A 14424-nucleotide genomic window follows, 5' to 3' on the forward strand; every position below is an offset into this window, starting at 1 on the left:
GCAGCCCGCAGCCTCCTCACTCTCTGCAGACATGGACAAAATCACAGACTGGTCAAACAAGTGGAACATGTCTTTCAATCCTGACAAATCTCACACTCTCACTTTGTCTCTCCGAAAAGACCGACTGGACAACCCTCCCATCCACTTTCTGAATAATCCTCTCCAAGAAGTTGTCACTCAAGCTTTTGGGTCTCACTATCTGCCATGATCTTTCCTGGGAAAACCACATTTCCAAGAGAGCCTACAAAGCCAGTCGCCGACTGGGCATCCTCCGTCATGTGAAGTCCTTCCTAGGCACACCTGAGCTCCTCACCACATACAAGACTTTCATCCGCAGCTCAATGGAATACTGTTCTCCCCTATGGGCCGGTGCTCCTGCCTCACACCTAGCTCGTCTTCACGCTGTTGAAACCAAAGCTTTCAGAATCATTGGAATCTCCCGCGATGAAGCTAACTCCAAGGGCCTTTCACTCACTCACCGCAGGCAGGTTTGGTGGTCTTTCCGTCTTCTACCGACTCCAATCCGGCCTTGCTCCCCCAGCTCTATCTGTGCTCTGTCCCCCAAATATTCCTACAGGTCGCACATGATCTGCCAGTAACCCTCTTCTGGTGAAATTGCCAAAATCTAGGCTCTCTGCTCACCTTCACTCCTTCATTCCTCTTTACTCCCACCTCTGGAACAAACTCCCTCACTCTCTTCAATCCCACTCCTCCCCCCAGGTCCTTAAAACAGCTGTTCACCAACATCTCTTATCTTCCCCCATCCAAAACCTTCATCTCTTCTACCCCCGTTAATTCACCCCAAATCCACTTTTTTTTGAAATACCGACTTTTTTCTTTCCTGGAATTTCCAGGAGTGTCCATGTGTTTTATACTCCCCCCCCCCCCGCCTTCCCATGCCTCCTCCCCCCAAGCCCTCCCCCCCCCCCCCCCCCCCCCAGATCTTTCGTTGTCCCTGTTCTCTGCTGTTGTACTTTTGTGCTTCCTTCTCTCTCCCCATCTTGTCTCCCATTCCCTTTTTTTGTATGTTTTGTGAGTCGGTTTTTTTTTTTTTGTGATTGGTGTTAGCCTCGATCCTCGATCTTGTATACAAAAAAATAAAAATAAAACCCAACTACCAACTACGTTACAATATGATCACGACACCACACAGATGTACACACATGGATCTACAACTTACCTGACACAGAAACCACCCCAAAGTCGTTTTCCCTCTCAGATGACGAACTTTGGATTTTGAAACCATTCTCTGATCGATTGGTACATCCAATGGCACAGCATCCTGCCATTTTAAAAAACATAGGGGAAATACCCCTGGTGCTCACCTGGTAGAATAAACAGTATACTGCACTGACTAAAGGTATTTTAAAACAATTTCAATGTTTGCTAGAAGACAGGGCAGCATGTGAAATCATACTAACATTAAATCATAAGCTTTAAACAAACAAACAAAAAAAATACCTATTTTGGGGGGCAAACCCCCTCCCCGACCACCCCTAGTACCTCTTAAGATCCCAATTTTTCCAATGCCGTGAACAAACTTTGGTACATCACGGGTGATGAAGGTTGTGGTAACGTTTCATCGAAATATTGTGTGTATTTTCAGATGAAAAAGTCAATTCCTATTTTGGGGTGTCAAACCTGGATGCACTTTGACCCTCGGTAGACCCCCTTGGACCCCGACTTTTTTAATGCCGTGAACAATCTTTAGTCACAACACAACAAATATCATTTGTGCCAAATTTGGTCGCAATCCCTTCAGCGGTTTCGGAGAAGAAGTTTCAAGTGTTTACGGACGGACGGATTGACAGACTGACGGACTGATGGACGGACGGACGGACGACGCGCCATCACATAAGCTCCCCTGAACTTCGTTGCAGGTGAGCTAATAATGATGAGCTGAAGGGTTGCAAGAACACCTGTGTGGCTGAAAGACTTTGACAGATATAATGAAACATTGACAGTTATGGTTCCGTGACTTTCATTGAGATTGTTATGGGTTATTGTGCGAAATGTTGTTCAACATCAACATAATTAACCAATAGATATTGATTGAGTACACATGTGAATGTATCTTAAGTTACATCATTTTATGGTCTTAAGCAACTTTGTTCTCCTGGTTGTTTTCATTGACATTTCAAAACTCCGCTCTGCTGTACCTAAATGTTTCAGGAAAAAGGTGAAATGTTGTGTCCTGTTACTACACTGATGATGTAACAAATCATTGGCTACGTAAGTGACACAACAGGTGTGTGAGGGAGAGGATAGAAAACACAATAACCTGGAAAGAAATTGTGGGTTTTTGGGGGTTGGGGTTAATAAGGGTAGAAAAGATGATGGGTATGGATGGGAGATTAGCAGAGGAGGAAGAAGAGTTAACAGCCATCTTGCAGCTCTGGAGGGAAGAATGAGATTGAACAGATTGAGGAAGATGACTCCAGAGGTGAGAGACAAGAGGAACAAATGAATGGAGGTGAGCAGTGAGCCTGCAGGACAGAATATGTGCACCCTGAAGAAACCTGGGGTGTGGGGGGCACAAAAAGGGCAGAGGTTGCAAGACCAGGAAGGAGGCTGTAGGAGACAGAGCTAGGGGTCACCTCTATGTTTGCGATGACAGTAACAGGCCCAGAGATTCATCAACAAGGGAGGTTACAATGATTTGTTGGGCCTTGTCTCCATGACGTCAAGACAGGAAAGGTGTGAGGTAGGGGTGCCAGCCCAAATGGGGGAGCAGCATACATCGAACTGCGGATGAGGGTCTTGTATATTGTTAGATTGTTAATGAGCGAGCTGTACTTTCACTGCTAATCCATCAGCAACACTAGAACGGTACTTCGTACAGAGCATACCTCCACCAGGCTCAACAGTTTACGTTTTGTATCCCACTGAAATTCCGGATCTGGATCCGGACCTGAACCAAAATCTAATTGCCTTGTTCGGGTCAGCTAACCAACTCATCCACCTAGTTTTGTCATAATCCGGCAATAATAGTTTGATATATTGTACTATATATCATTGTTGCCCCATCTCTCAATGGTGAAGAATCACTTGAAAAGTTCTAGTATCTGGATCCAAATCTTAACCAAAACCTGATCTTTTTGTCCGTGTCATATACCCAACGTGTCCACCAAATTTTGTCTGAATCCGTCCTCAACTTTTTAAGATATCCTGTTCACAAACAAACAGACAGGCAGACAGAGGTGAAAACACAACCTCCATCCACCTTCGGTGGCGGAGGTAATAATAACACTCCTGAAATTCTCATTTTAAGTGGAAAGTACCGGAGAAGTGTAAGGCCCAGAGTCATTGAGAACGACCCCCAATAACAAGGGAGGAGTGGCGACCTCTGTATAAAGGAACAACCTCTGTACCTACCAGCCCAGAGTCCGTCTTCCCTGTTACACCAAGTTATCTGCCAGGGAAAGAATGGCATTGCCTTAACCGGCTCCATACGGATGTTAGCAGATTCCATCACAACATTTACTCCTGGTCCTGGAACTTTGCTAATTCATCCGACTGCGAGTGTGGCTTCCCCCAGACTGCAGATCATCTTGTACATCCTATACATCGCCTAAAGGAAGGATGGCCAGAAATGCAGCACCTGACCACAAGGGCCCGAGGCTGGCCGAAAATAGCTAACTTCATGTCGTAGACCAACTCGGAGAAAGGCCACAATGAGGAAGAAGACAAGAGAATACGAGTTAACTCCAATGAGTGGACTAGCATTGTGGTGTACACCTGTACAGATGGGGCCAGGCAGATGACTCCACGCTGGAGGTCGTTAGTGAGCCAGCTGGGTTTTTACTGACAATCCGCGTGGCCAAAAGCCAAGCCTGACTTCCTGAAGAGAATATAATCCAAATCTCTAATACTGGTACCTAGAGTCCCTGTATATAGAGAGTTGTGTCAACTCAAATTTGGACGCCATTTTGTGTCTAAGTGTGTCGGATTAGATATACATGTACATTCGCGAAATGGGGTGATATATTCTAAACCTGCTAAAAAAAAATTTACTACACATATTTAGTCTTATTATTACATACAGGTGATATTTGTTTTGTCAAAAACTCAGCTATTGCCGTGAAAAAGAGCTGTGTGGTGATATTAAAAGTGGTATGGCAATGCATATTACAAGCCAACACTGCATATAAGAGCTAACATTATAAGTAAGACAAACCAATGCTGTCGTTCTCTGAATTTCTGAAATTTTGGACGTATGGATGGCTGCACAACCCGCAAAAAAATTGAGCAGGTCCCCCCCTAAAATTGCTTTTATGATTGCCGATTAGGCTAAAGATTTTAAACCAAAAAAATAACTTGCCTCGGAATAAGTTTTGAATGGACGGACAGACAACTGAAAACAAAATGGACCATGGGTTTCCCACCCCTATAAAATCAAAATTAATTCCCTCTGAAAAAGTACAGTGACATTGCCCGCAGACTACCCAACCGCAGACCAGGCAATGTCAGTGTACCGGGACATTTCATCAATCAATGACAATATGCGGTCCGCTAGGACTACCCGAAAAAAATTGAGCAGGGTTCTTCCCACGGAAATGCATTTTTGGTCAGCTCCTTGAAGATTATAAACAAACACAAATCACTTCCCTTTAAAAGGGTTTTCAACGGACAGACAACCAAAAAAAAACCGAGCAGATAGAATTGCTTTTGAACATCGATCATCAAGTGGCGTGAGCCTACCTGGCAGAGTCTCGAGGAGTCGATCGCTTTCCAGCTCTTTCGTCTGACTTTCGCTTCCCAAATTTGTCTTCTGACTTTATCACTTGGAAATCTATACATCTTATATTTCCCAGATTGGTTTGAACAACCAAAAGCAGAACAACCAGTCATTTTGTTTGGCAATAAACAACATTCCCGTACCAAGCTGACGTTCACGCACGGTGAAGTTAGACACAAAATGGCGCCACGAAATCACGTGACCAGAAATCTCGGGTCAGCGCATGGCGCAACTCTCTTTATACAGGGACTCTACTGGTACCTATTCAACTGGATTTGAACCCTAACAGCCTGCAGTATCTAAATCCAGTGCCCTCACCATTGGATCACACTCATCGTACCGTCACCTCACAAATTCAGCAAAAGATAAAACAGGTTGCACCATCAATTATAATAACAAATGCTTCACCAAAACCTATTCAAAATCATTGCCAGAAAGTCTCCTTTTTTTAGAAATGTAAAAGTATATAAGGTGGTACTTTGTTCCAATACTTTAGGGATGGCAGCACCCGACCACCACACTAGGCCTCGTTTATCCAAATGTATGGCTCTTACCAATGTATCAAGCACAGGGAATCGATATCCTCTCTGACCTTTTGGAATCTTTAAAATCTCAAATTGAAATTGTTCCGATGAGACATTAATTCGCCAATTTAGTGTAACTGCCGGTGACGTGAACCTTTGCAGATGACTGTGTCACGGTGTGTTCCGATGGTTTCTCTCGTTGGTTGTTATCTTCACATGCAGATTTCAGGAGATGGATCGGAGACCTACCAGGTCTCAAAGTGTCTACCTCCGTGGTGGCTCCAGATATAGATGAACGTGATCATGTTCTGCGACACACAAACCATAACCAGGCACTCTCACTTTGATGCTGAATGGATGCTTCTGCTAGTAGTAGTATGCTCAATTACAACACCGTTCGACACCACCATTATCAGGTGGTCGCATGAGCTGAGCCCCTTGTTCCACTGCCCGGAGTACATCATGTAATACAACAATGGTGCCTCAAGTCTGAGGGCTTCTACGGTGCACGATTCACACTTAATTTTCCATTCCGAGTCTGAAACCAAAAATGTTACCTGATTAGAAACCAAATCTAATTCGGTAATATTTTCCCTTGGTTTTGTGGGTAGCTTATCATTCATATCCCGACGTGCTCGAGCACTGCCACAGGTGCCACAGTGACTAATGGGAATTAGATGCCTCTGCCTCCACATTTTAAGGCCTCGCCTCACTGAACCTCAGCTCCCAGAGGACACCAAGGTCCTCTCAGATGAAATGACTTCAACAAAGTTTAACTGTCACTTACGAAGCTTCGCAAAGTCTTTCGAGCTATTTAGTAGTGGAGCATATGAAGTCTTCTCGTATAAAGAGGTTTCAGTAGCTATCCATGGCGCCATATTGTTTGTCAAACTAATAAGCGATAAAAGGTAAACAAGGCCAAATAATGAGCATAACCTTCCATTACAGTAAGTCAGAATAACGAGATAAAAGTCAAACGGGTTAGATTGTAGAGCAACTGATACTATCGGTTCCAGTGAAGTGAATACAACAAACCTGGCGGCGCGCACGGCATTATGGGATAGCTCTGCAAACAGAAAACCATCCATGTTCTTCACTGGTGTGAGTTCATTCCCTTAGATGTTCATTTCAGCACCCAGTGAGGGAACGACAACCTGTCCAGTGTCAATTCCAGCTTTGAAGTGTTCATTAGTCGTCGTGAGGGCCTTATAGAAAGTTCTGTAAAAAGACATCCAACACCATAACCACCACCCACTAGAACCATCACCAACTTAGCCACTTTCCACCGCCACCAATCCCACCACTGTATGTTTCAATAGTACTTTTACTTTAAACAATCCTATTAACGGATAGTGAACTAATTCCTCAAAAGGTTCCATGAGCATTGTTTTCTCATTGCGCAACATGTATTTCCGCCAGCGGTGTAGTTAGCAGTAGGGACTCCGGCACCTGGTTAAGAATATTACTTTCGCAATTCCTCACCGCTGAACTCGCCAACAGGTACTCTGTCTTTATACGTACTGGGATTTAATAAATCTTCGTGAACATTTACATTTAATGAAAAAGAAGGAAGTAATCTATTTTGCTATCGGAACCATTTTTCCTCCACAGCTGCCGTCATGGCGATGCAAGCAGCCAAACGCGCCAATGTAAGTTTTTATTGGACGCTATGTGTACGTGAGTCCTATAATTTATTTATCTCACTAAACGGTGTGTTCCTGTGGTTCTGGAATGACCACCATGACTCATGAGCTTCCATGGGAGTTGAATTCCCACATTAAGGACGATATGTACACGGTTGTACCCACTCCACCAAAAAGCTTTTCGACATTTAGTTCTTGGTCATGTTTTCTTAAATTCCTTTATCGGGTACGTAATAAAAAAACAAGTGACTGCACTGTGGTCACAATCTGCGACGCAAAATGTATATTTTCGCCTCCTCTGTCCACTTTACTCCCTCTTCTATTGTATTGAAGGTTTATACAATTAATCTCTGAGGATCTTCACGGTTTGGTTCAATATCAGTTACGAGTCTGAAGGACAACTGGGTCTGGTTTCAAGGAAAAAATGCACCCACTCCGTACAGGAGCGGCAGGAAAGATTGTGTTATTATCTTCTGTGGGGTATATAGATTAGAGTAGATCTGGGCACGGTCCTCAAGAACGTCAAAGGTGTATCCAGTTAGCAAGTTTTCTCTCTGTCTTTCTTTCTTTCTACCTTTTGTTCATGAAAACCTGTACGTGGTCATTAGAAGTACGGGACTTTGTCACTAAGCGCGACAGAATTGGCTTTAAAAATCTGACAATGGGCCGATGGAGAACACATGGCGCCTTTCAAAAGTTACCTAACACTATATTTTTATGGAGGCGATGGAAATCTGACGCAACAAAGCCGGACAGTGTATTATAATTAATCAGCAGAGGCCCATATAGGCCGAATGTGCTAGGCCCCTGAAACAAGATGGCGATTATATTTCCTATCGGCGTTATGGTGGGTGGAGTCAAGCGACAGAAGTGTGTATGGACTGGCAAATGTCTGACCAATAGGTGCACGTTCAAAAATCGACCCCTCCCCCAAACAAGAATCCCAACAGCAACATGAAGCTCTTGTAGACCCCTCGACATGCCTTGTTTATGTGAATGTATCGTAGACCGAAACGTGGTTTAAAAGTATATCGTATAAAGCCCGATCTGCATCCCAATGAACCGCGTCAAAGTGGTCATGGCGGCCAACTGATTCTGGCAGGGTATCGGGTGTTTACCGTGTTACCATGCTCAGGAGGATGCCCGGGTCATTCAGGAGACGTGCTGAGAAGTATTGTAGGCCCGATCACCCAAATTAGTGACCCGAGCTATGGTAGCTTGTAGGCAGGTACGTTTCGTATTGGGCACTCGTCGCCACAAAGCCAATCGGTCCTTTAAAGGATGCTATTAGCCAATATAGCTCCCGGTCAAAAACCACTCCATGACCAAGTGAATGGTGTATTAACAATAAAGGGTGAGAACAGCAGAAGCAATACTATTTTTTATGAATGAATCCCGTACCACCCCGAGCAACAAACAAGCTGCAGCTCCTTAATTATTTTATATCCTTAAGGCTTCAGACATTCCACAGAAGGACAGAAATTACCACTCCTGTGTTTGGTGGAACACAGCAAGACCCAAGGGTAAATATGGCCCAGGTGGCAAAACAGTTCGTTCCACAAGTCGGCACGATGGAAGGGTTCCGGACAGCTCTCCTGACGGGTTCCAGACAATCTATTACCCCGCCCACCAGTGGTTCACACCCCCTCTTAACCACCCTACACAACTGTCATGCATGCACACCCAGTTAATGGGTGGTATCCTGCTTTGATCTCTCACCTAGATGCTGGTACAGGTGACCCATGGTCTCGTCAGCATGGGTCTGATCGTGACGGCAGATTTTTCCCACCTCAAATCGCGCCGACGGCCTGTTCAATAGTGTTGAAGCACGTTTAAGACAAATTACTGAGGGAATTACATTAATAAGGGTTTCGATATGTACAGGTGATGGGAAAATGGTTTTAGACACACACCTGCTGGGTAGGCAGACAGAAGCTTGCAAAACTCATAACGATACATAATCCTATATCACAGTTGAATTACATCACGCTAATACTACTACGTGTACTAAGGAAAATAACTATCATTATACTATGCAAAGTTACCCCCGAGATGGCATTCCCACAACAATGTATTCGCTGCATGCTTGGTAAGTATCCCACACTCCATAGTTTGTAGCACTTAATTGTTTAGTATTAATGCTGGATATTGTTGTTTATTTCAACATTTTCTACCTTAAAATCTCTGCCAGCGCATTTATTTAATCTCTCTTTAAACTGCTGTGAAAAAGTTTATTTGTGAAATGTTGTACAACTTTTAGAAAGTAAACAGTTAATTACTGTGATGCATCCTATCACTATGATCCTTGCAGGTGCGCCTGCCTCCAGAGGTTAACCGCATCCTGTATGTGCGAAACCTTCCGTACAAGATAACAGCCGAGGAGATGTATGATATCTTTGGGAAGTACGGTGCCATCCGTCAGATAAGAGTGTAAGTTTTTATGCATTCCTTTGAGAGGTGTTTGCCTCGTATTTTGATGTGTGTTGTGTCATCGTTTACCTTGTTTCCACATGCCTGCGGCCTCACCGATGTGACATTAATTGTTTGTTGTTGGTCAGCGGAAGTACACCGGAGACACGGGGCACAGCATACGTGGTCTACGAAGATATTTTTGATGCCAAGAATGCTTGCGACCACCTCTCTGGCTTCAACGTTTGTAATCGTTATCTTGTCGTTCTTTACTACAATCCGAATAGGGTAAGGCTCTTCACTTTCACCTGTTGGACTTCCACAGTGAATAAACAAAAACAATAGCGCACAGTCAATACACCTGCACATCCTCAAAACTAGAATCATCAATCATGTATCAAAGAATGACCGAGTCATTTTATTTTGATATCAAGCTTCTTCCTTGCAAGCTGCTCTTTATTTTGCACATCATCGTCGTCACCTTGTGGACAAATCCTTCTGCTGGACTGCTTAAATTACCTTATGGCTTGATAACTAGCAAAACAGAGGGTTTGAGGTTTGATTTGGACCCTTTAATTCAGAAATAGTGTGTTCCAGAAAAAAAAACAAAAGTTAAGATCCGTTGGTGAAACGTCGCCATTTTCCTGAGGTGTTCCTCTCCAACATGTACTTGCTTGTTCCGTCGTCGTGGCAGCGGCTTGATGCCATCTCCATAAAAAAAATTTGTCTGGTGGTGCAGTACTTCGGTATCACCTTGAGGCTTTATTGAATTTTAAGTGCAAACAAATGATCATCTGAATCTTCTGTAATTCCACGTGTCGTAATTTGGCGAATCACCAAAATTTGGTGTCAAACATGACAGCATGAAAGACGTGCGTCAGCAAATTGTGCAAACGGTCTTCTAGAAATTGTGGGAAACCACTTCACTGATGAACGTGTTTGTTCCCCCTCCATCCCCTCCCTTGCCTCAAATGGCTACACAGTTGACACCGCACGTGACAAAGCCGAATGCCTCAACTCTGTGTTTGCCTCAAAATCTTGTGTCCCAAACCTATCTCTCTCTGTTCCCACCTTACCCAGTCAAACCCAACTGCTCCTGGACTCTGTTTCCTTCTCTCCTGACAAGGTGGAGAAGTTTTTGTCAAACCTCGACTCTGATTCTGCAACTGGACCAGACTGCATCAGCTCACGGGTCCTAAAATCCTGCTCTGCCGCTCTATCTCACCCTCTCTCTGTTCTTTTCACCCTCTCTTTTGCTCAAGGTCATCTGCCAGCATCTTGGAAATCAGCAAACATTACCGCTTTACACTAAAAAGGTGCAAAAACAGATCCTTGCAACTACAGACCAATCAGCCTGCTCCCAATTATCAGCAAAGTCATGGAATCCATCATTGCTTCGGATATCAAATCCTTCCTCTTCTCCAATGGCTTGATCTCCGATCATCAATTTGGATTCAGACCAGGTCATTCTACTCTGGACATGTTGCTTCTGCTGTCTCAACAATGGATGGAGGTCCTCAATGCCAAACAGGAAATCAGAGCTGTCTCCCTTGACATATCTCGTGCCTTCGATACGATCTGGCACCCAGCTCTGCTCACCAAACTCTCCTCCTATGGTATCCATGGAAATCTCCATGCATGGCTTGTGGACTTCCTCTCTGTTCGTAGTCAAGGTGTGGCCATGAATGGATTTCTCTCATCTCCCCTGCCTGTTCTGGCTGGAGTTCCCCAAGGTAGTGTTCTGGGCCCTGTGCTATATCTGGTCTTCATCAATGATCTCTCCGACTCTCTGGAAAATCCTCTCTATCTCTTTGCTGATGACTCCACTCTCTGCCGCTCCATTCCTCATCCCTCAGATCGGCAGTCTGCAGCCTCCTCACTCTCTGCAGACCTGGACAAAATCACAGACTGGTCAAACAAGTGGAACATGTCTTTCAATCCTGACAAATCTCACACTCTTGCTATGTCTTTCTGAAAAGACCGACTGGAAAACCCTCCCATCTACTTTCTCAACAATCCTCTCCACGAAGTTCTGTCGCTCAAGCTTTTGGGTCTCACTATCTGCCATGATCTTTCTTGGGAAAACCACATTTCCAAGCTGGCCGCCAAAGCCAGTCGCCGACTGGACATCCTCCGGCATGCAAAGTCCTTCCTTGGCACACCTGAGCTCCTCACCACATACAAGGCTTTCATCCGCAGCTCAATGGAATACTGTTCCCCCCTCTGGGTCGGTGCTCTTGCCTCACACCTATCTCGGCCCCACGCTGTTGAAACCAAAGCTTTCAGAATCAATGGAATCTCCTGCGATGAAGCTAACTCCGAGGGCCTTTCACTCACTCACCGCAGGCAGGTTGGTGGTCTTTCTGTCTTCTACCGACTCCTCTCCGGCCTTGCTCCCCCAGCTCTCTCTGTGCTCTGTCCCCCAAATATTCCTGCAGGTCGCACAAGATCTGACAGCAACCCTCTTATGGTTAAAGTGCCAAAATCTAGGCTCTCTGTTCACCTTCACTCTTTCATTCCCCTTTTCTCCCGCCTCTGGAACAAACTCCCCCACTCCCTTCAATCCCACCCCTCCCTCCAGGTATTTCAAACAGCTGTTCACCACCATCTCTTATCTTCCTCCATCCAAAACCTTGATCTTTTCTACCCCCGCTAATTCACCCCAGATGCACTTTTTTGAAATTCCAACTTCTTTCCTGGAAGTCCTTGCAGTGTCCATATGTTTTATACCTCTTCCCCCCTCCCCTCAAACCCTCTCCCTCCCACAGTTCTCCCGATGTCCCTGCTCTCAAATGTTGTGTTGTGTCCTTCCCCCTCTCTCCCCATCTTGTCTATCGCTCCCCTTATTTTGTGTTTTATGTGTCGGTTTGACTTTTTGTGTGATTAATGTTAGGTCTTTCACGAGCCTTGATCTTGTATACAAAAAAAACCAACAAAAAAAACCCCGTAAAACTGCTCCGGGTTGTTACAAGTCGTGAGGTGTACAGTGGTATGTTTTCACCAGCAAATGTGATTGGCCATATTTGCTTTCTGATAATTTTATTAAATAATGTTAAAGACCGCGGAACCATTTAATGCAAATGATCGGTGGACTTAGCCGCTTCGAATTTTAGTAGTATATCTGGGGAAAAAATATAATAGCCAGCACGGGCCAATCAAAATTGACCGTTTTTAACTGAGAGGTAGAGGATTTTGATGGAGAAAACAGGTATATGGCAGTTATAGGTTGTTGCGGTTATGATTTGAACACGTGACCACATCCGTGTGAATTCTTCCTCAGCAGCCAAGATACTTGTGTCTATTTCAACCAGAAAGATTTGTAGGTTTGTAGTTTTGCCATTTTAAAAAGTGTGAAATGTGAAGGTCTCAACTTGAGCTGTTGCTACTTTGGAAGCCTTGATAGTTGCTCCCAATTCCAACTTGCACTTCTTTATGTGATGGGTGCATATATTATTAGTATCACAGTGCTTGCATCTGTTAAATTCACTTGGGAATAACGGAAAGCAAGGGAACCAGGATCTGTAAACTAAAGGACTTGCTCTTCATAAATGCAAGAAACAAGAGCAAGAATAGTAAGGGAAAAAGCAATGTAATTCCTAAACACGCATTGCTATATTTAGGTGTTTCTGATTTATGTTACTGTCACGCCATTGCTCATAATGCCCCAAAAGTACATTGTAAGAATGTTTGATTTCATAGTTTTATTATTTATTTCTCACTTTTCAGATTCAAGAACTCTCGTTCCTAATTTGCATTTTTAAAGGTTGATATGTACACAAAGCAAACTTACCTCTCTCTGATGGAACATAAATGCATTTGAAGTATTAAAATCTATTTGAAATTCAACAACTTTGTTCAACCCCGGCTAATTGTGACGTCCCCTATCCAGGCATTCCAAAAGTTGGACACGAAGAAGAAGGAAGAGCAGCTGAAAACACTGAAAGAGAAATACGGCATAAACACAGATATAAAAAAGTGATCTTGTTGTTCCATTGTCCATGACACGTGGGATCATCAGATGCCTAATGTGAGGTGGACGTGGTGCTTGGTGGAATCTACTGGTTTAAGATTGACTGCGATATGAAACAATGAGACCGATTATATAAGAACCTTTTATTAATTATTTTTTTAATTCTTTACTTTTCTTGTTTATTGGATGTCCCAATCTTGTAAAATATTTTGATATACCAAAATATCAATCTTTTCATTATCCAGAGTAGTTTTATTACATGAATAAATATTTTAGTGCTGGTTTGTAGCCATTTTTCCCAAATGGTTTGCACTAAACTGGCTGTTGCATGATAGTTGGGAAATCTTCCGACAGTTCTACTTTTTCCAGTTCAAATGGAATCTTGTCAAAAATCTACTTGTAACTAGAGTTCATAGAACACCTTAACCCATGAAGTTTTGAGAAAAAGGACATAATGAAGGTCTTTTGAACTCTTGCTTTGCATTTCCGAGCACGAGACGCCATTTTGGCTGAATCTCGATATTCCTCAACAATTTTCAGCTGTAACTTTGAACGCTCTAGATGGTGTAAAAGTTTGCCAAATACTGCTAAACTAGAGGTTTGGGGAAGTGTAAACAAGGCAATTTGTGTTTCATAGTGTTGAAGTATATAATTCAATGGAAATAAAAGAAACCATTTTTTTTCAGAAGTTCACCGCCTCATTTAATTATGTTAAACTACTGTTGCACGCTCAAGACGAGATTTCGTACAATTTGCCATGTGCAGAGCCAAAGTACTGCTAAACTGTAGATTTGTTTACAAAATAGAAAATTGAAATTAAATAGTTCCTCGATCATAGACTGATGTCTGTCGGACAAAGTGAAGCAATTGCTTAACCCAGCTGTGTGTGTGGGGTAACTATTCAGCAGACAAGAGGGCCAGCTATACAGACGAACCCACCAAAGGGGATGGACGATGTCTACATTTAATACATACGCAGCAAGAAAACAAAAAGCATCTCATAACACAAAGCCCGTTCACATCCGCTCTGTAATCAAACTAAACATGAAGAAAACAGCTAAACAAAAGAAATTGAACATTTTATTTAGTGTTTTTCATATTCTAAAGGTTTTCTTTTGGTAAACAGAATTGAGGCTCGTG

General features: G+C 43.4%; 1 protein-coding gene across 1 annotated transcript; it reads left to right on the top strand.

Annotated features, from left to right (window-relative positions):
- Window positions 1–6821: 6821 nt before the first annotated feature.
- On the top strand, window positions 6822–13969 carry SF3B6 (splicing factor 3b subunit 6). Its single transcript, XM_068130822.2, has 4 exons — window positions 6822–6911; window positions 9217–9335; window positions 9464–9602; window positions 13204–13969. The coding sequence occupies exons 1-4, from the start codon at window positions 6882–6884 to the stop codon at window positions 13291–13293; spliced, it is 378 nt and encodes a 125-aa protein (XP_067986923.1). The 5' UTR covers window positions 6822–6881; the 3' UTR covers window positions 13294–13969.
- Window positions 13970–14424: the final 455 nt, after the last annotated feature.

Source organism: Myxine glutinosa, chromosome 11 (assembly GCF_964187855.1).
Source record: "Myxine glutinosa chromosome 11, kmMyxGlut1.1, whole genome shotgun sequence".
Lineage (NCBI taxonomy): Eukaryota > Metazoa > Chordata > Myxini > Myxiniformes > Myxinidae > Myxine > Myxine glutinosa.